Genomic DNA, 26,074 nt, shown 5'->3' with positions numbered 1-26,074 from the left:
AGCAATAGTCTTTCACATGTTTTTTGTTTTTTTTGCTAGGCTTGGGGAGCTGGATACTCTGAGATCATCAAGGAAAACAAACTCTTCGAGCAGTACTACAAGGAGCTGAAGATTGTCCCCGAGGGAGAGTTTGAGGAGTTCATGGAGGCCATGAGGGAGCCACTGCCAGCTACAATACGGATCACTGGATACAAGAGGTGGATAAAGTTTTAATTGAATGACAAACAATGATTTGACTGCCACAGCATTTGAATTATGGCTTCAGTGATTTAAAAATATGAGTTAACTTTTATTTACTGCTCTCAGACTCTTATAATTTATTACTGACCATCAGGGCATAGATGAAGCCATATTGCTTAAAGTATTGCTATAGTTCAGAGGACAATGCAATTTCATGAGTGTGACGCATGACGATACATCCATGTTAGGATTCTGTTCGATATGTGATACTAATGATACTTAAAGGGATAGTTCACTCCAAAAAAAACAATTCTGTCTTTAATGATTCAGTTCCAAGCCAGTAAGAGCTTTGTTCATCTTCGAAACACAAATATTTTTGTTAAAATCCGTGAGCTTTCTGATCCTGCATAGACAGTAACACAACTAACACGTTCAAGGCCCAGAAAGGTAGTAAAGACATCTTTAAAATAGTCCATGTGGCATCAGTGCTTCAACCATAAAGGAGTAGTACACTTTCAGAACAAAAATGTACAGATAATGTACTCACCCCCTTGTCATCCAAGATGTTCATGTCTTTCTTTCTTCAGTCGTAAAGAAATTATGTTTTTTGAGGAAAACATTTCAGGATTTCTCTCCAAATAATGGACTTCTATGGTGCCCCCTGGGTTTGAACTTCCGAAATGCAGTTTAAATGCAGCTTCAAAGGGCTCTAAATTAGAGGTCGACCGATATGGGTTTTTTTTATAGCCGATGCCGATGTTTAGAGGTCAGGGTCAGCCGATGGCCGATATGTGCTGCCGATTTTTAGGGCCGATATCTTGAAGTTCTTCCCTTTATTTGCATGCTAAAATGTCACACTAATAATAAGTGGATGCACATCATTTCTAAACTTAACATCATGAACAATGAACACAAGGAACCATCTTTCGGATCTTGATTTTGTGCACTGCACAGTATTATTATAAAAGATTTAACCAAAGTTAACCAAACAAATCGAACTGACCAAGTATTAAAGGTCCCACTTTACATTAGGTGGCCTTAACGACTATGTACTTACACTTAAATTAATAATTTGGTACAGTGTACTTATTGTGTACATACATGTTTTTACATTGTATTTTAGGGGTGTGGCGAGATCTCGTGGCACGAGATCTCGCCATATCCCGATGTGTCCCGCGAGATCTGACTGGTCTGGTGAGAACGTGACGATATCATGGCAAAACTTTTTGCAATGTTTACATTACAGCTGTATGACTAATAGTTAAAGTACCAGGATCTCTATTCAAACACACACACGATCTTATTCGTGAATGACAACGATTCAGCGATGTCTATTACAACCGTTTCACGCGCTCCACTGACGCTTACGATGTGAAAGTTATTGAAGACATTCAAATCTGCATTCTTACTGCTGTGGTTTCAGAAAGCAACAGTCTTTTTAACCACATAATCATCATCATGTCTTTGTTACAGACATTTAAATAACATAAGTACTGGGATAAAAGCTTATAGTTTGGATATAAACACTTACTTTCGTTTTGATCTACTGTAGACAGTATCTTCTAACACGTATGTAGAGCAACGTTTATTCTCTTCGCCAGGAGGTGGCGACAACTACACGTTTAAAAAAAGTATTTGTCATTGAATTATATATTCAAGAGATTCCAATAGTGAAACAAGTCTTTATTAATTGAGACACGTGCTCCTTCTTTTTTCTTTTTTTTTATTCAGACTTAAGCAATGAACATTATTTCAGAACCACTAGTAAATTACATAATTTTGTTTAGATTTCTAATCCCTTTTTTCTTCAGAATTGTGATCTCCAGTTTATAAAAGAAAATAGCTTTTCAGTTTACCCAGAATCATGCAGCATTAGTTTACATTTTATTACTGCATATAATTCATTAAAAGTTTAATTTCATAAAGTACAAGTTCATATCAAAATGCACCTACATTTTTTTGCATTTTGTGTTTTTTGTTGAATAAAATACTATTTTCCCCTATATATTTTATCATTGAGGATTTATTTTAAAAAGTTAGGAAAAAGACCCTTCTTTTCCTCAGCTGTGATCGTTTAGAGCCATTTGAAGCTGCATTTTGTAAGTTCAAACTCGGGGGCAACATAGAAGTCCATTATATGAAGAGAAATCCTGAAATGGTTTCCTCAAAAAACATAATTTCCTTACGACTGAAGAAAGAAAGACATGAACATCTTGGATGACAAGGGGGTGAGTACATTATCTGTACATTTTTGTTCTGAAACTGAACTACTCCTATAATTTTATGAAACTAAGTAGGGCTGTGCAATTAATTGAAATTCGGTTTCAATTTTGATTTCTCCTTCAAACGATCATGAAATTGCAGTAATCAAGATGAAACGATTATTGCACCCCATTCCGCCCCCTAACCAGTGGTGTGATTTCGCTCCTCCATAAAAACCTAATTTCACATGCAAATCAGCAAAATTATGTAACGTGACTTTCATAAAATGGGGGTGATTGATTTATTAATGTTTGTTTGTTGTTGTGTTTTTAAAAGGGCGTCTGAAAACTTGCGCTGTTCTGTGTATGGGCTCAGAGACGGAGCAGAACACGTAAAGTTATCTTTTACCTCAAGGTGTGCGCCTAAACTGTCAAATACACAAAAATATTTCAAAAATGAGGCCCTTGGTGATTATTCATGTAAACCCAGTCAGTTATGTTTTAAATGAACATAAACAGTTGAGAATGAAAATACGCGTGTAACCGTACAGTACAGACCAAAAGTTTGGACACACCTTCTCATTCATTTGAATTCAAATGAATGAGAAGGTGTGTCCAAACTTTTGGTCTGTACTGTATATTTTTCTGTTTATTAAAGTTTTTACTCTACATTTGTGCAGTTTTCAGTGGGTTAGTGATATTTTTTTTAAATATATATAAATTAATAAATAAATATTTTTAAATGGGTTTTTATATTTCTAACTTTAATTCATGGATAATTTCACATGGTTTAGTGTAAGATTTTTGCCCATCTTTTGGAAAATCCAGTTTTAAAAGTAAAAAAAATAACTTTTACCAGTAGGTGGCTGCAGAGCTCCACTATTTGCTATTTGACCACCTGAAAGAGATTTTTTCACAAGTTTTTTCAGTTGAATTCATATCTACAGTACAGACCAAACGTTTGGACACACCTAAATGAGAAGGTGTGTCCAAACTTTTGGTCTGTACTGTATATTGGATCCGTGTGGTGCTTAAAGCAGCAACAAATATTCCTTCTGTCATCTTTGTGCTTAATATTAATAAAATGTAAAAAAAACAAAGGGAAGAATCACTCACTGCTCTTGAATGAAGGACTTTTATAGTTTTAATAAGAAATAAAGCATGTTTAACTATTACAGTTAAGATGCTGTTTTATTTTACTTTCAAATAATTACAATGGCAATTTTTAAAAAGCACTGTTTTATCTTTTTTTTTTTCCTGTTGTTTTGCTGTCTTTTTAAAATTAATTACTAATATAAAGTTTTGTACCCTGTCATAATCGTGTTAAATAATCGTGATTACAATATTGACCAAAATAATCGTGACTATGATTTTTGCCAAAATCGAGCAGTCCTAAAACTAAGAGAATACTTTTTGTGTGCAAAGAAAACAAAAATAACAACGCTATTCTACAGTTTCTTCTGTTTCGTGTAAGTCTTTGATGTTCACAAGAGTACCATGTCGCATTGCTGGTAACGCAGGAGCCGCCATTCTGACATAGAACCCGGATAACAGAAGAGAAGGAATTGTTAAATAAAGTCATTATTTTTGTTTTCTTTGCACACAAAGTATTCTCGTAGCTTAAAATTACTGTTGAGCCACTGATGTCACATGGACTATTTTAATGATGTCCTTTCTACCAGGGTCAGAAAGCTCTTAGATTTAATCAAAAATATCTTAATTCGTGTTCTGAAGATGAATGAAGGTCTTAGGGGTTTGGAACGGGTGAGTAATTAATGACAGAAGTGTCATTTTTGAGTGAACTATCTCTTTTAAAAGCTCTGTTTTGGCTTTATTTAAATTATTACTTATGAGGCACATTATAAAAATGTAAAAGTACTGTTCATTCATATGCTTATATCCAGAGACACAAAGTTGTTTTTATTGACCTCCATGAAAATTTTCTAGTTTTGTTATCAAAAAAATTAGATGGGGAAAAAGTTGAAGTACTGAAATTACTCAAAAAGCTTAATTAAAACGAAATTAAAGCAAAATAGAAATAAAAAAAAAAATCTCATTTAAAAATATAAGCTATGTAAAGCTATAATAAAAGCTCATTTAAAATAGAGGTAAATATTTAAAAAGTTTAAGATTTTAAATGTTTTTGTTTTTAAAGAAGTCTTTTCTGCTCACCAAGCATGCATTTATTTGATCCAAAATACAGCAAACACAGTAAAAATCATATTTCTATAAGAAATTAACACTTTTATTTAGCAAGGATACTTTAAATTAATCAGAAGTGATTATAACGATTTCTTTAATGTTACAAAAGATTTCAATTTCAGATAAATGCTCTTTCTCTTTTTCTATTCATCAAAGAAACCTGAACTGAGCTGTTTTCAACAGTAGTAATAACAATAATGTTTTTTTTTTGAGCAGCATTTTAGAATATTCAAATGATTTCTGAATGATCATGTGACTGGAGTAATGATGCTAAAAATTCAGCTTTAAAACCACAGGAATAAAATGCATTTTAAAATATATTTAAATCGGAAGTAGTTATTTTAAATAGTAAAAATATTTCAAAATGTTACTGTTTTTGCTGCACTTTGGATCAAACAAATGCAGGCTTGGTGAGCAGAAGAGATCTTTAAAAACATTAAAAATCTTACTGTTCAAAAACTTTGACTGGTAGTGTACGATAAGCGGTTATAAGAAAGCACTGTTTATTAAAGTGCTAAATTAGCTTTTACATCAAGGTTGGATTTGAATCGGCTTGGACTTTGTCCTTCTCTCCCATGCAGAGTGCGAGAGACACCAGAATAGAAATATTCATTATTCTGCTTAACTAAAAACACAGAATTATATTAGACACATATGTTCCAGAACTTAATTTACAATAATTAATTACATATTGTTGCATTTTCATTTTGGGATTTATTGTGATGCGATATGTAACACTACTATAATTTTACAATTATGGTTTGTCCCTTTCTCAACCTCTCAAATCAGCCATGCCAAAGAAATCCTTCATACTCTTAAAGAGAAATACTTCAAAGAGGTTCAAGATCTCGAGGTGGACGGGCAGAAGATTGAGGCTCCTCAGCCTTTAAGCTGGTAAGATAGATGAACAAATTGCTTATGTATTGTACTTGTAAATTAGTTTTGAATGTCCTTGGAAATCTGTAAAACATGGTCCTTCAGATGTGATGCTTGCTTTCACCATGCTGTTTTAGGTATCCCGATGAACTGGCGTGGCACACTAACCTGAGCAGGAAGATTCTGCGCAAATCTCCACTCCTGGAGAAGTTCCACCAGTTCTTGGTCAGCGAAACTGAATCGGTAATGAATCTGTGGAACTTCATTGGTTTCTAATGAATGCAAATGTCATATTTCATCAACCTTTTAAGTCATGTTTTGTCTATCAGGGAAATATTAGCAGACAGGAAGCAGTCAGTATGATTCCTCCTCTTCTGCTGAAAATTGAGCCTCAACATAAGGTATGTCGTCAGCAGCACCGTCATGAGTTTCCTTAAGTTCCAGTTGAATGTTTTCTGGACTGGGAGAATTTTTGTAATTATGAGGACTCATCGTCTTTCTGGCTTGTATTGTTAGATTCTGGACATGTGTGCAGCTCCAGGATCAAAGACTGCTCAACTAATTGAGATGCTTCACTCTGACATGGATGTGCCTTTCCCTGGTAAACTGTGATTATTTTTTTTATTTTTTGTATGGGTTTACATAGTGAATCTAATACAGGTTTAAGATGATCATGTCTCATAGTTGTCCTCTGTCTCTTCTGTGTCTTCAGAAGGTTTTGTAATTGCCAATGATGTGGATAACAAGCGCTGTTACCTGCTGGTCCACCAGGCCAAAAGATTGAACAGTCCATGCATTATGGTGGTCAACCATGACGCCTCTAGCATTCCACGTCTGCACTTTAATCAGGACGGGAAGAAGGAAGTCCTGTTTTATGACCGGATCCTGTGTGACGTACCTTGCAGGTGAGGGTCTCCGCTTGGTCCCAAAGATGTTACCTTTTAGTGTTATCAATATCATTGTGTTGCGATAGAAAAACCGTCTCTATATTATCGTGGTCACATGACGATATGAAACGATAGGTCTTCCGGGCAAAAAGTGTAGTATATTTAAACTTCTTATTAGGGATGCACCTAATGTTCGTCAACCAAAATTATTCGGCTAAAAATGGCAAAAAAAAAAGCAAATAAGCGAAAAGGCCAAATAAATTATACCGAACAGTGACGTGATGCGGTCAAATGCCGGCAATGTGGAAGCATTTAAAACTGTCAGAGAAAGATGCAAAAAACATTACAAGCGCCAACAGCGAAAGACTGTTTAGAATCGCATCGCATGTCTTCCATGAGAAAAGAAAGGAGCGGTTGTTGATAGTTACTGTATGATGACTGAAATCACGAAATGGCCTTAAACCATTAGTAAATAAACTACAGAACGTTATGTTGTCTAATACACGCACAAATTGTATTTATTCTGACAGCTCTTCACAAGCTCCTTAGCCAGTGTTCAAAGTCCAAAGCGCGAGGAAAATCTGCACTGAAACAGCGTAATGAGAATCAATCATAAATCTGCTACTGTCAGCAAAAAGTAGTACTGAGGTGGTCTTGTGGGTTTCACCAAAATAAAAATCAACATTCATAAATGTTAGCATTGTAATTTTACTGTTGTTCTGTCAAATAAAATAAAAAAGTAAGACAAAAGTAATGGTAACAATCATTACAACGGCTCTATTGATACATTTATTATAACATTCTCCTTTGCTCAGCAAGGCTGCATTTATTTGTACATAAAAAAAACACATGCCTGATTCAAGAAGAGGTTTTTAAAAATGACCAAAGAATATTATTTTACTAACTTGTTAAATTGGGCTTTGCTGATAGGCTATAATGTGTTAAAAATGTTTAGTGTTAAGTAAATATTTTTAAATTGTTTTTAAAATTTTTTTTTGGGGGGGGGGGCTAAAAATGTGTTCAGTAATTGGCCTTTGGCCCAGTGTTTATTTTGTTTGGCTTTGGCCAATAATTTTCATTTCGGTGCATCCCTACTTCTTATTTTACCATAAAAGTTCTTTAAAGTTGTGTTTTGGACCATTATGCTTTGGCACAGTATCTGGCAAATGAACTAAAACCATGAAGTCTGTTTTCACTGCGTTTCAATGCAAAGCACACTTTGTTCAGGCAAGCAGCTCGTGATCCAGTGTTTTCAGCGCCTCAAAACGGCTCTGTTGACAGTGAATGCGTTGAACTAATTTATTGCATGTGCTGTGAGTTTAGCTCACATTTGAAAAAGCAACGACCACCAGGTATGCTTTATTTTAGCGGCATAAGAACATTGATTGGAGCTGTTAAGTTTGAACTTTCGAAGTGCATTAGAATAATTTAACTTTTAAAAATACAACATTTTGTGTTTTTAAGTCTTTCTGTAAATGATTTTTTTAATATTACAATAAGATTGTATGGTGGACTTCATATCATGATATAATTTTTTTTGTGAGATTTTGAAATCCATTCATCCCTAGTTACTTGTTTTTATTGACACCATAAAAAAGCTTTAGTTTTTACAGTCCAAATATTTAATTAGAAATGTTGCTTTGCCAAGTAACTGAAATAAAATAAGTAATTAGGGCTGTATGATAATAGTTGCACTGTTACGGTGTTTTTTTTTTTTTATATATGCATCAGAATTATTGCAATTTCACAAGCAAAAATTAAGAGAATGTCAATTTGCATGATTTACAAGCAGATTTAGAAGCAGTAAACAAAAGACTGAAAGAAAACACTGTCTGTTTTGCGCTTTTATTTTAGCATTATTTGAGACATTTTAAATTAAATCTAAGAGCTTTCTCACCCTCCATAGACCATCGCAACACAACTGACAGGTTCAAGTCTTAGAAAGGTAGTAAGGACATCATTAAAATAGTCTGTCAACCACATACATGAAAGCTTGCAGAGGTTTGTTACCAATGCATGATAATTGCAAATGGCTAATTAAAGTGAAACACCATCAAGGTAAATAACCAGCAGGCAAATATCATAAATGACTATGCTTAATAGATCAAGAGAAGCAGAAATCATAAGTTTTATTATGTTAAGCCGTAAGTTTTAATACTAAAACAGACTAACTGAAATAAGCCTGGCTTATTTGATAAACTAGTTTTATGAAACAGCCCCCAGAATATAAATATTCATTATTCTGCTTGGCTAAAAACACAGAATTATGTTAGACACACATGCTTGCACTTTGTCCCTGACTACATGGGTTTACTATGTTATTGGACATTTATTAATAATAATTAATAAACATGGAAGCTCCATTTTCTGACTTTCTGGGTTTACCACATTTGATGCACAATTACCATATTTGATGCTAAATTTACACTTTAACTTTAATTTTAGATTAACTATGCACCATACATATTGTCAGTCACAATACATAGTTGCATTTTTGTATTGAATATATACAGTTGAGGTCAAACTCTGTCTGCTCAAGGTCTGCAAAATATATATTTTTTTTTTTTTACCAAAGCAAGATCATACAAAAAGTGTGTGTGTGTGTGTGTGTGTGTGTGTGTGTAAGATTAAGTAAACCACAGGGCAGAAAATGTTATTTAAGAGAAAAAACTCTGATTGGGGGATTTAAAAAGGGATTTAAACTCTTGACATTTGGCACAACCACATCTATGAAAGCTTACAGAGGCTTGTTACCCATGCAGTAAAATGCAAATGGCTAATTAAAGTGAAACACCTTTAAAATAAATAACCAGCAGGCAAGTATCGCAAACGATTATGCTTAAATCAAGAGAAGCAGAAATCATGATTTATCATGTTAAGTCGTAATACTAAAATGACTAAAACTGAAATTAAAAACAATACAACTAAATAAATATTAAGAAAAGCTAATAAAATTGACAAAAATATATATCATGTTTACTAAAACTAATATCAAAGTTAAAACTGGAAATGTAACAATAAAAGCTTATTCAAAATGTTATAACACTGTAATGGTATATAAGTATTTCCCTTAAAGGATAACTTTCTCCAAAATGCAATCTGGGGTGTTTTTTTTTTTTTTTTTTTTTTTACTGTAAACGAGTCAAACTTATATCTAAAAGCATAATTACGACAAACGAGCCGTTTTTAAGATTGACTGTGATTTCGTTTTTTGGTCAGTGGCCGGTGAATGGGAGTGCTAGGGGCATAACTTTGAGCGCATCAAAATCTATATTTTTACAACACTAAGAAGGCTCGACACACCATGACACTTTGCTCGAAGTATCGCCTGGGTCTCTACACATGAACTCCAGCATTGAGAACATTGTTTGTGTACACAGAGTTTACTAAAAAGAAAGGTTTTGAACAACTCACTTTCACTGTTTGGGTTTCCGCTCGCAGTCATCTTGCCAGTCAAGATGTGGATGGCTCCCAAAGCATATTTCCATGTAAATGCACGGCTAATTCGTTGTTTTGTCGCAAGTGAAAAACAATATTAACCTTCTAGTTGTAAAAAGAGCCTCATATCCGTCGCATTCGGAGATCGACACTTCTTGACTGGCAAGACGGCTGCGAGCGGGAACCCAAACAGTGAAAGTGAGTTGTTCAAAACCTTTCTTTTTAGTAAACTCTGTGTGCACAATGTTCTCAATGCTGGAGTTCATGTGTAGAGACCCCGGAGATACTTCCAGCAAAGTGTCATGGTGTGTCGAGACTTCTTAGTGTTGTAAAAAATATCGATTTTGATGCGCTCAAAAAAGTGCCCCTAGCACTCCCATTCACCGGCCACTGACCAAAAAATGAAATCACGGTCAATCTTAAAAGTGGCTCTTTCGTCGTAATTATGCTTTTAGATATAAGTTTGACTCGTTTACAGTAAAAAAAAAAAAACACCCCAGATTGCATTTTGGTGAAAGTTCTCCTTTAAGTACACTGCACAAATCTATACAACCCAACTTAATTTTTTTTTTTTTTAAGCCAAGTTTGAGCTGATCATCTGAGTCATAGATGCCATACTGAAAAATAAATCTGGTTCAGAATTTGAAGAATGAAACTGGGAACTGGTTTTAGTACACATAAAATGGGTTTGTTTAGCATCTGTAGTGTCTTTCTACCTGCCAAATCTTTCAAGAAAAAGCATACAATTCTGTGTTGATCTTCCCCCAAACTTCCCAGAAGCTTCAACCTTACAGTCTGGTTTGTGATTATTGGTTGCTTAAAATGTCATCTGCTGGTCTCTTCTAAGTGGTTATTGACCAAAATTAGCTGCAAAGAGATCAGTCTTGGTACTTTAAATATGGATTATTAACCATTCAAGCTGTAGATTTGAGTTGGTGAGAGCTTGTGTGTGTGTGTGTGTTGTCAAACAGCAGGAAGCTGTTTTCCTTGTACACAGATATGAAGATTATGACCACAGTCAATATAGGATCACAATTATAGAGGCGTACACACATGCCAGAGCTCTGTGTTTTCGGTTGAGCAGTGAATCTCTTCCCAGCATGTAATATCATATAGCAGGGTTTCTAGTTGGTGGAGTCTATACTTGGGCTGCAGCAGAATCAGGTGCCAAGCACAACACTGTCTGCTCCGTACCAGCAGGCCAAACATCTTACACACACAGTGTGGTCAGCCTGGGTTTGCAGTCTAAACATTTCTCTCCGTCGATGAAGTGATTTGAAGTCGACTTTAAAGATGTAATTATGGTTGCGTAGGATTGTAGTTCATTCCTGAATAGGACTTTTATTTGATTCAAAATTTGCTGCCTTGTTAACCAAACACTGATGTAATTGATTTAAAAAGTAATGTATGATCTCATAAGACCACAGGAAACGCTCTTAAAAGTTAATACAGTCCGGTTGAAAATTACTTGAAGGAAATAAATGTGATGATGCCATCATCTTTAACCTGTGCATGGAAAAGAACCACTGATTATAAATCTTAGTGACATTTTATATTTCTCTGTCTTTGTTGCATGTTACATGTACTTAATATAGTAATAACAGTAAACTATGCATAATTAAAAGTTTGAGAAGTTACTTTACATTACATTTGTCACGATTCTGTGCTCATGGGAGTCACTTCAAAGATTTTACATACCCATAGTTATCAAGACAGTTGCGAAAGGTCAGTATTACAGTGACAACACTATATACAGTGCCTTGCAAAAATAATCATACCCCTTCATTTTTGTCACATTTTGTTTTGTTGCAGCATTATGTTAAACTGCTTTAAATTAGTTTTTTCCCCACATCAATGTACACTCCATACACCATAATAATGACAAAGCAAAAACCAGATTTGCTAATTTTACAAATTTATTAAAAATAAAACACTGAAATAAGTACATTGCATAAGTATGCAAATGTTGAAGCACCTTTACAGCCTCAAGTCTTTTTGGGTATGATGTGACAAGCTTTGCACATCTGCATTTGGCAATTATCTGCCATTCTTTGCCTCACCTTTTCACCTCTAAAGCTCTGTCAGCTTGGATGGGGGCTGGCAGACATTTTCTAGAGTCCTAGTTGTTCCAATCGTCTTCCATTATGGATAATTCTTCTGTGAACCTTCAGTGCAGCAGATTTTTTTCTGAACTCTTCCCTAGATCATTGCCTTAACACAAGTCTGTCACTGAGCTCTACAGGCAGTTATCTTGACCTCAGGACTTGGCTTTTGCTCTGATATGCATTTTCAGCTGTTAGGCGCACACCTCTCAGAAAAGGTCTTTCTAAATCATACTCATTCAAATGAATTTGCCACAGTTTAACTCCACTCGAAGTGTAGTAACATCTAGAAGCAATATGGATGCTCCTGAGCTAAATTTCGAGTGTCCCAGAAAAGGGTATGAATGCTTATGCAACGGGATCTTTTCAGTTTTTTATTTTTAATAAATTTGCACAAATGTTAAAAACCTATTTTTTGCTTTGCCATTATGGAGTAGGGAGTGTAGATTGATGTGGGACAAAAAGTAATTTAAGTAAGGGATAATCAACGGTTTGCCGTGCGTTAAAAGATTTTAAATGCACGACGTGGAGGCTAATAACCGCCCGACGCGAAGCGGAGGGTGGTTGCCTCCGCGAAGTGCATTTTAAATCCTTTAACGCACGGCAAGCCGTTGATTATCCCGCTTATTCCATGGTTATAGACAAATTAAAACTAGGATTGATATTTGCAACGCAAAATTTGACTGAATGGATAAAAAAGACGGTTATTTTCGTCAGTTATGACACACAGCTCTAGCATTCTGACCGCTTCAAATCAGACACAGAGATTAAATAGTCCGGTAAAATCACATTTATTTGAATGAAATTTAGCATTTACTTCAGTAGATTATCGATCGACCAAGAGTGAGTGTGAAGGCAAGAGAGATGACAGTTGTGTGTGTGCGTAACGTTACCTGCCTGCATGCTGTGCGTCTCTCTCTACAAACAACAATTCATTCAAAAACAGCAGCTTTACCTCCCCGTTGCTGAGGAATATAATGTAGTGATCTAGTATCTAGGATATTTTAATAAGGATCGCAGGCAAACGCTGACAAGAAGTTTATGTATGTGCGCAGCACAATGCGATCTCCGACCTCTCTCTCTCTCTCTCTCTCTCTCTCTCTCTCTCTCTCTCTCTCTCTCTCTCTCTCTCTCTCTCTCTCTCTCTCTCTCTCTCTCTCTCTCTCTCTCTCTCTCTCTCTCTCTCTCTCTGTGCTTTTGCGTGCATCAATTAAAGCAGCGCATTAATATAGAAAGGTGATTAAACTGACTTGGAACTACCTGTGCATTAAACGGTTTTACTGCACACCTGCCAGCCAATCAGAATCCAGTATCCAGACATTCCATGGAATAAAGTAGTTTAACATAAGGCAGCAACATAACAAAATGTGAAAAAAATGAAGGGGTATGAATAATTTTGCAAGGCACTGTACAAGCAAAACACGAGGGCTTGTATCATAAAGTTTTATAACTTCATCACATTGTTTTATTTTTCATATTGCCTGTACATTATTTTGCTGGCTCCTGTAGCAGATCATACTATAAATAAATGCATAATCGCTTACTATGTTTTTCTTGTTTATTTTCGTATAACGACGTGCTTCGCAAGTGTTGCCAAGTCCACAGTTTTCCCGTGGAATTGGGCTACTTTATCACTTGCCGCAGGTTGTTTTTCAACTGTGGGTTAAAACAACCCCACCCAGGCGATATTTACTCCCCTGAACACGATTGGGCTAGTTTTGAAAAGCAATTGGGCAGACTTTGTTGTGAAAACCTGGCAACCCTGTTTGTGTTGTTCTTTTGCGAATGCCGGTCAGTTCAGCCTGCGAGCCTTCGTGCTCAATTCTGGGGTTTTTTTCTCAGATCCGTTTATTTTTGTGTGTGTGTGTGTGTGTGTGTGTAGCTTTTCGCATTTGTTTTAAATGTGGCCAATATCAAATTTCCAGTGTGAACAGTTCATGGTTCTGAACTGACCTGCATGCGCAAAAGAAAAATATGAAAAGGGTATTAGTGAAAAAGTAGCCCAATTCCGCGAAAATACTTCCTTTTTTTGCCAAGTGCAGTTAACACAGAGGATATAAAGTAAGCGATTATGCATTTTATCATATGATCTTCCCCAAAGGCCAGCGAAATTATGCGCAGGCAATATGAAAAATAAAGACAGGCATGTGACGGAAGCATGTGACCCTGTTTGTGTTCTTTTGCACATGCAGGTCAGTTCACCCTGCGAGCTTACGGTGCGTTCACACTACAGCGTCAAATTTGCGCTCAGTGCAGCTGGCAACGCTACAACGCCACTGCTTTGGGGAGTGTCTAATTTAGGGCTGAGCACACCTCTGAAAAACAATGTTCACACCCTATTTATGTTCCATTGTCTTCTTTTAACGGCGGTTCGAAAACTAAACTGTAGCATATAATGAAAACATGCAAAGTACATTTACTTTTGCTTGACTTTTTCAATAATATGTGATTTCAGCTCAGTAATCCACCAGTTTCAGAAACACGCGTCATAATCTTGCCTTGCCTACTCTTCACAGCGATTGGTTGTCGCCGGCGTTTTGCGCTCTAAATTTGCATAAAGTTGAGGAATGCCCAACCTTTTGACGCTCTCAGCCGCTCTCAACGCTTTCTCCGCAACGCTTCCAATCCCAAAATGCACCACGCGACCGTTTACGCTCAACTTCCACATGAATGAATTGAAAACGCTCGCTTCGCCCCGCTCGCTACGTGCCAGTGTGAACGCACCGTTACGGTGCGTTCACACTACAGCGTCAAATCCACGCTCAGTGCCGCTAGCAACGCTACAACGCCACTGCTTTGGGGAGTGTCTAATTTAGGGCTGAGCACACCTCTGAAAAACAATGTTCACACCCTATTTACGTTCCATTGTCTTCTTTTAACGGCGGTTCGCAAACTAAACTGTAGCGTATACTAACAACATGCAAAGTACATTTACTTTTGCGTGACTTTTTCAATAATATGTGATTTCAGCTCAGTAATCCACCAGTTTCGGAAACACGCGTCATAGTCTTTCCTTGCCAACATCTCACACCGATTGGTTGTTGCCGGCGTTTTGCGCTCGAAATTTGCATAAAGTTGAGGAATGCCCAACCTTTTGACGCTCTCAGCTGCTCTCAATGCTTTCTCCGCGCCGCTTCCAATCCCAAAATGCACCACGCGACCGTTTACGTGCAACTTCCATATGAATGAATTGAAAACGCTCGCTTCGCCCCGCTCGCTACGTGCCAATGTGAACGCACCGTTAGTGTTCAATTCTAATTTTTTTTTTTTTTTTTTTCGATTTTCATTTTATTTCATTTTTTTTGTATAGCTGCTCATATTTTTGTTTTAAATGTGGCCAATATCAGATTTCCAGTGTGAACAGTTCATGGTTTTGAAATGACCTGCATGCACAAAAGAAAACAGGGTTGCCAGGTTTTCACAACAAAATCCACCCATTTGTCCAAAACTAGCCCAATCGTGTTCCGGGGGGTAAATACCACAGTAGTGGGGTCACTGAAAAACAACCCACGGCAACAGTGAAAATGTAGCTCAATTCCGCGAGAATACCTTTTTTTTTTTTTTTCTTGCCAAGTGCAGTTAACACGGAAGACATAAAGTAAGCAATTATGCATTTATCATATGATCTATCCAAAAAGCAAGCAAAATTATGTGCAATCAATATGAAAAATAAAGACAGGGATGTGACAGAAGAAAGCAGAGCTTTGAAACTTTTATGATTAGAGCCTCATATTGCTTGTGTATATAGAGTTGTCACACTAATACTTATTAGTTCAGACACTTCACTGTACGTCCATTGACTACCTTTCACAAAAGATCAAAACGGATCTGAGTCACATGAGGAAAAAAAATCAGATTTGGGCCACGTTTGCCTGCACTGTGAACATAGTGTAATTTTGTTACTGAGGCTACATTCACACTGCAAACGTGGCCCAATTATTTATTGTTTTTTTGCTCACGTGTGATGTGTTTTTCTCATAACAGTGTGAACAGCACAAACTGCATGGAATCTGATCTTTTCATTTCCGATTTGTGCCACTTTCATATGTGGTTCTAAATCTGATACCGGTCAGATATTTTGCAATGCGACCACAGTCTGAGCAGTCATATCGGATTTCATGTAACTTTTACATCAGCAGATCAACATTCGTGATGTTTCTATGCTCATGGGAGTCACTTCAAAGATTTTACATACCCAAAAGTTATCAAGACCGTTGTGAAAGTGTGAACGTAGCCTCAGATCAGTTTTTTTTTCATGACAATGTAAACGGCACAAACCGCATGGAATTTGATCTTTCAATTCCAATTTGTTCCACTGTACTAAATTTGATACAGGTCAGATGTTTTGCAACACAACCCCAGTGTGAACAGTCAAGTGACTTTTACGTCACCGGATCAACAGTCGTCACAATTCTGTGCTCATGGGAGTCACTTACCTAGCCAAACTTATCAAGACAGTTGTGAAAGGTGGACGTGTGATGTGTCAGAACTCATAAGTATTACAGTGACAACTCTATATACAAGCAAAACGTGACTGCTCATATCATACGTTTCAAAACTCAGATCACACTATATAAATAAACATAATCGCTTTCCCTGTGGAATTGGGCTACTTTTTCAAATGTTGTGGCAGGTTGTTTTTCAACTTCATGGGTTGAAGCGACCCCACTAGCATGATGTTTACCCCGTATAACATGGTTGAGCTAGTTTTGATAAGCATTTGTGGGGATTTTTTTCGCTGTTTGTACCCTGTTCGTATTGTTCTTTTGCATATGCAGGTCAGTTCAGAACCATGATCTGTTCACACTGGAAATCTGATCTTGGCCACGTTTAAAGCAACAATGTGAACAGCCATACAAAAAAAAATAAAAAATTTAATCGGATCTGAGCAGAAATCGGAATTTAGCACTGAGGCTTGCAGTGTGAATGTAGCTTCAGATCTGTTTTTGTCATGATAGTGAGAACAGCACAAACCACATGGAATCTGATCTTTTCAATTCTGATTTATGCCACTTTCAAATGTGGTACTAAATCCGATAGAGGTCAGATGTTTTCCAATGTGACCACAGTGTGAACAGTCATATCGGAATTTGTGTGACTTTTGTGTCACTCTAGATCAGTGGTCTCAAACTCAATTCCTGGAGGACCACAGCTCTGCACATTTTCCCTCCAACCCTAATCAAACACACCTGATTCAGCTAATCAAGGTCTTTAGGATTACCAGAAACTCCAATCAGGTGTGAGCTGAAGCTGGTTGTAGCTAAACTCTGCAGAGCTGCGGCCCTTTGAGTTTGAGACCTCTGCTCTAGATCGACATACCAGCAAACAATAAAATCAGCACTTTTTTTTGTCTACAGTGGAGATGGAACGATGAGGAAAAACATTGATGTGTGGAAAAAATGGACAACCAGCAACAGCCTGCATCTTCACGGGTAAGACCAGTTCAGTTTGTTTGACCTATGATCAGAATAGTGTACTTTTACTATGTTTACAGTGTGCTATTTGAGTGCATGTAATATCTGGATTTGCCAACATCCATTATATTGCTTTGTGGAATATCCTAATGCACTCCACTTGATTTTCTATATCCATTGTGAGATGCAACTGAAGTAATATCTGTAATTTAAAAATTAATAAGCAACTGTATCTTTTTGAATATGTCGTTAAAGTGGTTTATTCCCTTGATAGCGAAGCTGCATTTTTAGCATCATTACTCCAGTCTTTAGGGTCACATGATCTTTCAGAAATCAAATATGCTGGTTTGATGCTCAAGAAGCATTTCTTACTATAGTTTCTTCATGAAGTGTCATCAGTCGGCCATATTGGCGGCACTAAACGTAAATATTGCCACTGAACTGGACAAAACTTGCATATTTTGCTGCTTATTGCTGCTGAAAATGATCAATTATTGTCATGTTTTGGGCTGTACTAATCGGTCAAACTAGGAAAAATATTTGGAGTACTATAGACTGCCAAAAAGTTATAACAAATCAAGGAGAAGAGTGCAAAAACTGTGTTTGAGGAACAAAAGGTGTTTGTGGTTGGCCAAACTGAACTAGGATTTCCAGGGCAAGAATCTTGACAACATTCATGTTTGTTCTTATTTCAGGTCAGGTAGGTGAAATATTAGGCTAACATTAATAAGTAATACTTCTTGTACGCATCTTTACCACCTATTAACTTTAGTTTGTGAAAATATTGCGCCCTTTTCTGCTTACAAAATCATTCTCATTCTTTTCGTGGATAAAACGATAACGATATATATCGCGATAGACGAGATCGATATCAATAAAAAATGTGTTCGATAAAATGTTCGATATTTTGTATTCTTCGTCGGCCCGCCCAGCCCCCCTTTAACGTTCAGTTAATTTTATTTTCTATATAGCGCCAGATCACAATAGAAGTTAAGGTTATCTTTCCTACAGAACAGGCCCTTGTTGTTGTATTAAACAAACTAAATAGCCTTATGTTATTAATCTTATTTACACGACGGCATGTGATTTCTGTCTCTAAATCATCGCGCGTTTACAATGTCTCCTCACAGACGGGAAGGCGGACTCCATTCATAAAAACGGATTTTACTATAGGGCGGAATTCGTCGATTTTTGGATCAATAAATCAAAAGTTGGTCTGTTAATTAATTCAGATCGCGATATGGACAAGTGTCTGTGAAAACTTAAATGCAAAAAGACCGTTTCAATAAGAATTCTGCATGTTCCGTTTGCCTCTGTATGTTATGTATGAATGGAGGAGACACGTTTTATTTTCACTACACGCATACTGCACACGTGACGCTCCCGCTAATTTTTGGCCTTTGCATCTCACATGAACAGACAAACTCCAATACATCTCCAAAGCTACTGTGAGTGTCACTTTTTGTCAATTTTACCGTTTCATTAGTGAAACTAGCATCATTCATACTGTATTACACACTGAAACTTCACGGCAACCTGTCAAAATAAAAGTGCGGTTTAACGTGTAACAAAACAATATTAGTCTTGTATTACTTTGTACAGTATAATGTAAGTGTTTATATGTTCACATTTAAATAATTAACATAAAACAATATATATGATAAAAAAAATTATATAAAAAAGAGTCACCACTTAATTGTTGATAAAATACTATTATTATTAAACCTTTTTTTAACTGAATATAATTTTTCTTCTATGTATTAATTTTAACAGTAAAGCTCCTTTTATTTTTATTTTAAAAAATAAATCGGTGATTTTGCTTTCATTTGATTATCAGAAAAATGAAAACAAGAATTTCTGAAAAAAGCAAAAGATTGTAGGGCCCTATTGTTCAAAATGTTGAAAGATTTGGACTTATTTTTTCACTGAAATAAATTTTTTCGTTATTACACAAAGTAGGCTAAAGTACCGGGAAAGATGTAATGTTGGCTACTGGCAACCAGCAATCTGTGCAGCAATAAATATTATCAGCCAAGTACTTTGCAACAACCTCTGACCTGTGGTCAAGCCGTACTTCTGAGCCATACATTAGCTTGACCATTCACTTCATCGACAATGAATGGGGTTTCAATTGAGCATTAAGAGATAATTAAGTGTATGTTGTGACTTTAGACTTATGTTTAGATTTTAATTATTTAAGATTTCCAGGGTTGTTGAGATTTCTGTCTTAATAAATGAGGGGATTATGATCAGAGGAAGGTTAAGTTTAAAATAAAAATGTTTGAATGTAATATATTTTTCTCCTGGTCCTTATTTTAAATGGGTCATACAAAAAAAATCAATAATTATCGATATCGACCGATATGAAACACTGATATCGTGATATAGTTTTCAGCCATATCGCCCAGCCCTATTAATTACACACACACACACACATACATTATTTTATTAGATCAATTAATACAGAGTGTTTTATACTACAGAATATACTGTTCAGTTAACAGTACTCCATTTAGAACGCATCCTACTGTCTTCATGTTCTCAGATAAACCCACAAATCTTGATTCATGATGATCATTGTGTCTGAAGCTTAAGCACTTTGGCAGCAGCAGTGAATTAGCGGCGATGTGTTTGCTGGAGGAGTGTTTTCTGTACCTCGTTACTGAAACGAGATGTTGCATCTAATGAGCAGTTGTATTCTGTGTGTTGCACTGTCAGCATTGGTCTGCCTGTGGGTGTGGATCTCCGTTCTCAGGTTGCTGTGGTTGCAGAACCAGAGCAGTTTGTTATGCTCTAAGTGTGTGTGTGTGTGTGTGTGTCTTTTCAATTTCTCATTGTCTGTCAGGCTACAGATCAGGATCGCAGTGCGAGGTGTGGAGCAGCTGGCAGTAGGGGGCAGGATGGTGTACTCCACTTGCTCTCTGAACCCCATCGAGGATGAAGCCGTCATCGCTGCCCTGCTGGAGAAGAGTGAAGGTATGTCTGTCCTCTAACTTTTGGCTCATAAATAAAAAATAAAAAAAACATTTCTGCCCCATTTCATTCAAATATCAAGAGAAAAATATATGTTGCATAAGGAAAATCATACTATTTTATGGTTTTATTTATTATTATTATTATTTTTTTTTTTCCATGAGAGTTCACCCTAGTTCTTATCACCATAATATAGCTAGATGCTAGGCTTTTTTTCCTCTCTCATAACTGACATTTCTGCAATAGTCATTTTAAATGTGAATATATAAAACAGTTTTATTAACATGCTATTATGCATATGTGACTTGTGCTTGCAAAATGAGACAAAATGAGTACATTTTTTTTTAAAATGTATTTTTATTTTCCATTAAAATGCCTCCAAAATGAATTGTTGGAATCAGACAAAAAATGACAGAGCTACAGCCGTTTGAAGGCGATAGTCAGTAGAGATGAATTGGAGAAAAATTGAGTTAAAGTTTTCTAAAGATTCCAAAGCAAAATCCCCAAAACGTTGCATATTTTCTTCCACTTCTTTTCTTTATAATAATTTCTATATTATTTATCACATTAAAGCTATTTTTATTTTATCTTTATTAAAATTCCGACTCATTCTGCCAGCACACATCACATTTAGTAATTTTGTAATTTAATTAAAAAGTATTATTTACTTATTTTTAATTCAATATTAAAATGAAAACAAATATAAAATTAATTTACAAATATTTAAGTATTAGTCATTTTGTTGTGTTCATCATTAAAAATGAATAAAAATAGCTATAAAGTTTTAATGTATTTTATTTAAGCAATAAGGTACGAGATTTATTCACGATACAGCACGGCCTCAAGTACCTTATTGCTTTTATAAAATGGTTACCACACAATAAAAATATTAATATCAAATATATATATATATATATTAGGTTGTACGTTTTTTTTAGAAAGTAAAATCATTAACTGCCTTCCGCTGTAAAAAGTAGTCCCTAACTGCTAAAGCTTTGTTTACGTTGCTAAGGGTGGTTGCTAAGGAGGTTCAATGATACACAGAACGTTGAGTGAAGCGGTCGTAGCCGTGCTGTATCGTGAATAAAACACAGCTGCTGACCAATCAGAATTGAGGAATGGAACTAACCGTTTTATAATTAGTTTTATTTAATGTAGTACTTCAAGTTAATCATTTAGCTAACCATTTAGTTCATTTTTTTTTTTTTCAAGAGATTTACCCTTACATAAGTTTGAACCCTTTGATTTGTGTTACGTGTCTCTTTATTAATATAAAGTTTAAAACCCGTGGGAAATGCAGTTTTTCAAACAAACTTTTAAGCATTAAGCTGGATGTATTTGTCTTGTCATTTCTCCTTCATCTTCTGCTTTTTCTCACTCTCCTGTGGTTGTTTCTTCATTTTTGTGTTTTTTTCTCAGGTGCTTTAGAGTTAGCAGATGCTTCTGCAGATCTCCCAGGACTCAAATATATGCCTGGAATTACATCTTGGAAGGTAATGAAGCGTTAGCTTCCACTCTGTGACTTCAGTTTCTACCCATACGGTTTCTGCTTATGAATTTTGAGTTTGCCCTGGTTTATGCACAGTCATTTCCCTTCATTAACTACAGCAAGAGCATTATAGTTAACAGAAGTCCTCTCTGGAAGATATAGTGGTAACATTATTAAAATAATACGCCTTCACTCGTGATAGTCCCCTTAACCAGATCGAAAGTAATCAGATCTTGTACTCTGGTTTCCTGTTGTAAAATTCAGACAGTAATACAGAGTAATCATGACATGCGGTTGGTAACTTGTGGCCAATTAGCAATTTAAAGGGATAGTTCACCCAAAACTGGAAATTCTGTCATTACCTTTGTTCATCTTCAGAACACAAATTAAGGTATTTTTGATGAAATCCAAGAGCTTTCTGACCCTGCATAGACGGCAACACAGACACGTTCAAGGCCCAGAAAGGTAGTAAGAACATTTTTAAAATGGTCCATGAGACATCGGTGGTTCTCATGGCTTCATAACATTATAGTTGAACCACTGACGTCACATGGACTATTTCAAAAAAAGTTCTTACTACCTTTCTGGGCCTTGAACGTGTCAGTCGTGTTGCTGTCTGTGCAGAGTCAGAAAGCTCTCGGATTTCATCAAAAAAAATCTTAATTTGTGTACCGAAGAGGAACAAAGGTCTTACAGGTTTTTAAAGGTCTTTACAGAATTTTCATTTTTGAGTGAACTATCCCTTTAATGCATCCTTACTAAATACAAGTATTAATTTACTTCCAAAAAGTCTCTAATCTAGCTTTCTGCTCTTGTAATTGAAGGTAATGACCAAAGAGGGTCAGTGGTATTCTGACTGGTCAGAGGTGCCAACGAGTCGACACACACAGATCAGACCCACCATGTTTCCACCAACAGACCCAGAGAAGCTGGCCAAAATGAATCTGGGGAGATGGTGAGTTAGTTTGGATCATATGTGACCCTGCACCACAAAACTTAAAGTAGCACAGGTATATTGTAGCAATAGCCAAAATATTTATGGCTAAAATATTTTTTCTTTTATGACACAAATCATTAGGATGTTAAGTAAAGATCATGTTTCATGAAGATATCTGCCGTAAATATATGTAACTTAATTTTTGATTGGTAATATGCGTTGCTAAGAACTTAATTTCGACAACTTTAAAGGCGATTTTCTCAGTTCTGAGATTTTTTTTGCAACCTCAGATTCCAGATTTTCAAATAGTTGTATATCGGCCAAATATTGTTCTATCCTACAACCCTTACATCAATGGAAAGCTCACATTTATGTATAAATCATAACTTCTAAAAATGTACCCTTATGACTAGTGTTGGGTATCGAGAACGGTTCCAAATTTCCAATAACTGGGTAATCGGTAAGCCACATGCATTTCGATTCCACTTAATGATTCCTATGTTTGTATTTCAATGTGAGTTTTAAGCTATTTAAGTGCAGGAAGGAAAAGGTGTGAACTTGCGCACACATCTGAAGTGCGAGCACAGAGAATAGCGGGTTTCTGACCTGTGTCCATTCTCGAACAGTTCTGTGCATTTCCACTGCAGAAAAGTTTGTTCTGTCCCACATCTGACTTCTCTTTCATGTTTATTGACCCTTATGCACAAAATGCGTCAGCATATCCTCATAAACACAGCATTTTTTTGTCTTGAGTGAACATTAATGGGTGAGGAAAAAAAAATGCATGTGTAACAGTAAAGAGACAGCCATCTAATAAACGTGCATTTATTTTAATCAAAGAACAAAAGAAAATTATTCACTGACTGAATATCTCATATAAATTTATTTCAAATTATATTTCATTTATTTCATTTATGAACAGAAAACTACGCAGTGTTTTTAAACTTTTGATTTCAATTTCTGTACTTGACATTTGTTTGGTTTTATTTATGCTATTGCTAGTTGATTTTTGTTCCTATTTTATTACTTTTCTTTAAATTAGTAGTTCACTTTCAGAACAAAAAATTACAGATAATGTACTCACCCCCTTGTCATCCAAGATGTTCATGTCTTTCTTTGTTCAGTCGTAAGGAAATGATGTTTTTTGAGGAAAACATTTCAGGATTTCTCTCCATATAATGGACTTCTATGGTGCCCGAGTTTGAACTTTCAAAATGCAGTTTAAATGCAGCTTCAAAGGGCTCTAAATAAAACTTTTACAATTTATGTACTTTTTAATCTCTACACAGAGTACACACAGAGCTAGACGAGATGAGTATTTGAGGTTAAAAATATGTCAATTGTAACTTTTTTTTTTTTTTTTTCTTTTTGTAGAAAATAACCAATCGTTTTGCTAGATATAAGACCCTTCTTTCCTTGGCTGTGATTGTTTGCTGTAAGGCATTTGAAGCTGCATTTTGAAAGTTCAAATTCAGGGACACCATAGAAGTCCATTATATGGAGAGAAATCCTGAAATGTTTTCCTCAAAAAACATAATTTCTTCACGACTGAAGAAAGAAAGACATGAACATCTTTGATGACAAGGGGGTGAGTACATTATCTGTAAATTTTTGTTTTGAAAGTGAACCACTCCTTTAACAATTTAATGTTTGAAATTTATTAGTGGTGGGCCGTTATCGGCGTTAACGTGCTGCGTTAACGTGAGACTCTTATCGGGCGATAAAAAAATATCGCCGTTAATCTATTCTCAAAGTTGGGTTGAGAGCTGGGTCTAAACTACGTAAGCTATGATGACTTTCACCTTGATATTTTAGCGCGGATGTATACCTAGCTGAATTGCACTGTAGGGGGCGAGAACGAGTCTCCAACTTCTGTGAAATTACCACATCAAATGAGACGTGCTGACATTGATGCAGCTATGAAGCCGCTTCAGGGCAGGTGCGTTGCTAGACCCTGTTTACTGGGGCACGTGAGTTATCATTTACTTTGATAATCCCGAAATAAAGACATTAAACTATATGCAACAACTGAATTGACGCTTCTAAAAGCAACGCAGTTTAATCGAAGACTATGCACGCAGATATCCATGCCCGTGCGCGTCTGTGTATTTACCAGCAACGCGCACGTCGTGCAGCCTTTTGCGCAGAAGTACTTGGTTGCACAAGTTTGTATAGGTAATTATGTTGTAAATGCAATTGTCAAGCAGTTTGTGATGCATTTTGGCAGGGGCGCCGCTAAGGGGGGGGGAAGTTAGGACAATTCTAAGGGCCCACGCACTTTAGGGGCCCCCAGAGATCTGCTTTGGTGTGGTAGAGGGGGCCCAACCTCACATTTTGTCATAGGGCCCAAAATTGCGAGCGGCGCCCCTGCATTTTGGAAACAGGAGATGAGCGCCTGATCTAATACGCCACCTGGCCCGTTCTCGAAGACTTACTTTTAGTCATTATTTGGGTAGCACACATATTCTGAATGCCTTCAGCAGAGTTCAAATTAGCCAAAAAAAATTAATCTATGCCCACCCCTAAAATTTATATTAGTCTAGTTGTTTTTTTCTGTGGTATTTTTTGCTAAAACCATAGGCAAAACACGGAATAAACATGTTTGACATCTAAATGTTTGACTCAAAACTTTTTAATGGATTTTTTTTTTTTTTTACTTATTTGAATTTGGAATCGATAAAATTCAAATGATACCCAACCCTACCTATTACTGGTTTTGTAGTCCAGGGTCACATATATCCACCTATTTGCTTGTATGGCTCTGGTGTGTTGTATCAAAACTCACCACCAGATGGTAGTATACAACCACAGTAAAAGTGGGGCAGCACTAGCATTGAGTAAACTCTCACTGGATGTTTGAACCCAATTTACACAGATTTTTCTGTAGTAGTTACAGTATATCTGACTTGTGTTTTCAGTGTAAGAATATTGCCCCACCACCAGAACACGGGTGGCTTTTTTGTGGCTGTGTTGGTGAAGACGGCCCCCATGCCATGGAATCGCCGTTACCCAAAGGTATTAGAAATATAAGATATATGCAAACCGAGCAATGAAGTTGTATGAGAGTACATTTAAGGTATATTTTTGACGTTTTCTTGGATGAATCCACCATATTTGACAAGCTAGTATATGTACCCTTGTCCCTGTTTTCTTTGTCTATAGCTTCGTAATAAGGATGTGAACTCGTCCAGTGAGGCGGCTCCTTCTGAGGAGGTGCAGATGGAGGAGTCTCCCGCTGACATCCCACCAGCAGACAGCTCGTCCGCTGACGCCCCTGTGGAAGCTGTGGAGGGTGAGACCCCTGCAGAGGGAAACCCGTCTGTGCCAGACACCCCTGCGCCTTCAGAGGTCAAAAAAGACAATGTGTGTGGGTGA

At 36.4% G+C, this 26,074-nt stretch overlaps 1 protein-coding gene across 1 annotated transcript; it reads left to right on the top strand.

Moving 5' to 3' along the window:
* The first annotated feature begins 122 nt into the window (after positions 1-122).
* LOC141346169 (RNA cytosine C(5)-methyltransferase NSUN2-like) lies at positions 123-26,074 on the top strand. The gene is made up of 12 exons (XM_073851081.1): positions 123-197; positions 5,373-5,477; positions 5,597-5,702; positions 5,789-5,860; positions 5,976-6,060; positions 6,172-6,364; positions 17,244-17,318; positions 20,146-20,276; positions 21,693-21,766; positions 22,587-22,717; positions 25,618-25,714; positions 25,862-26,074. Exons 1-12 carry the CDS (start codon positions 142-144, stop codon positions 26,072-26,074), a joined length of 1,338 nt encoding a protein of 445 aa, XP_073707182.1. The 5' UTR covers positions 123-141.

Source organism: Garra rufa, chromosome 11 (genome assembly GCF_049309525.1).
Source record: "Garra rufa chromosome 11, GarRuf1.0, whole genome shotgun sequence".
NCBI classification, from domain to species: domain Eukaryota; kingdom Metazoa; phylum Chordata; class Actinopteri; order Cypriniformes; family Cyprinidae; genus Garra; species Garra rufa.
This window is presented reverse-complemented; position numbering and strand designations above follow the sequence as displayed.

Coding starts and splice junctions, on each gene's coding strand:
- LOC141346169 (XM_073851081.1), top strand. CDS start 142: ATGGAGGCCATGAGGGAGCCACTGCCAGCTACAATACGGATCACTGGA. Junction 5,861..5,975: donor AAATTGAGCCTCAACATAAG/GTATGTCGTCAG, acceptor TTGTATTGTTAG/ATTCTGGACATGTGTGCAGC. Junction 17,319..20,145: donor AACAGCCTGCATCTTCACGG/GTAAGACCAGTT, acceptor ATTGTCTGTCAG/GCTACAGATCAGGATCGCAG.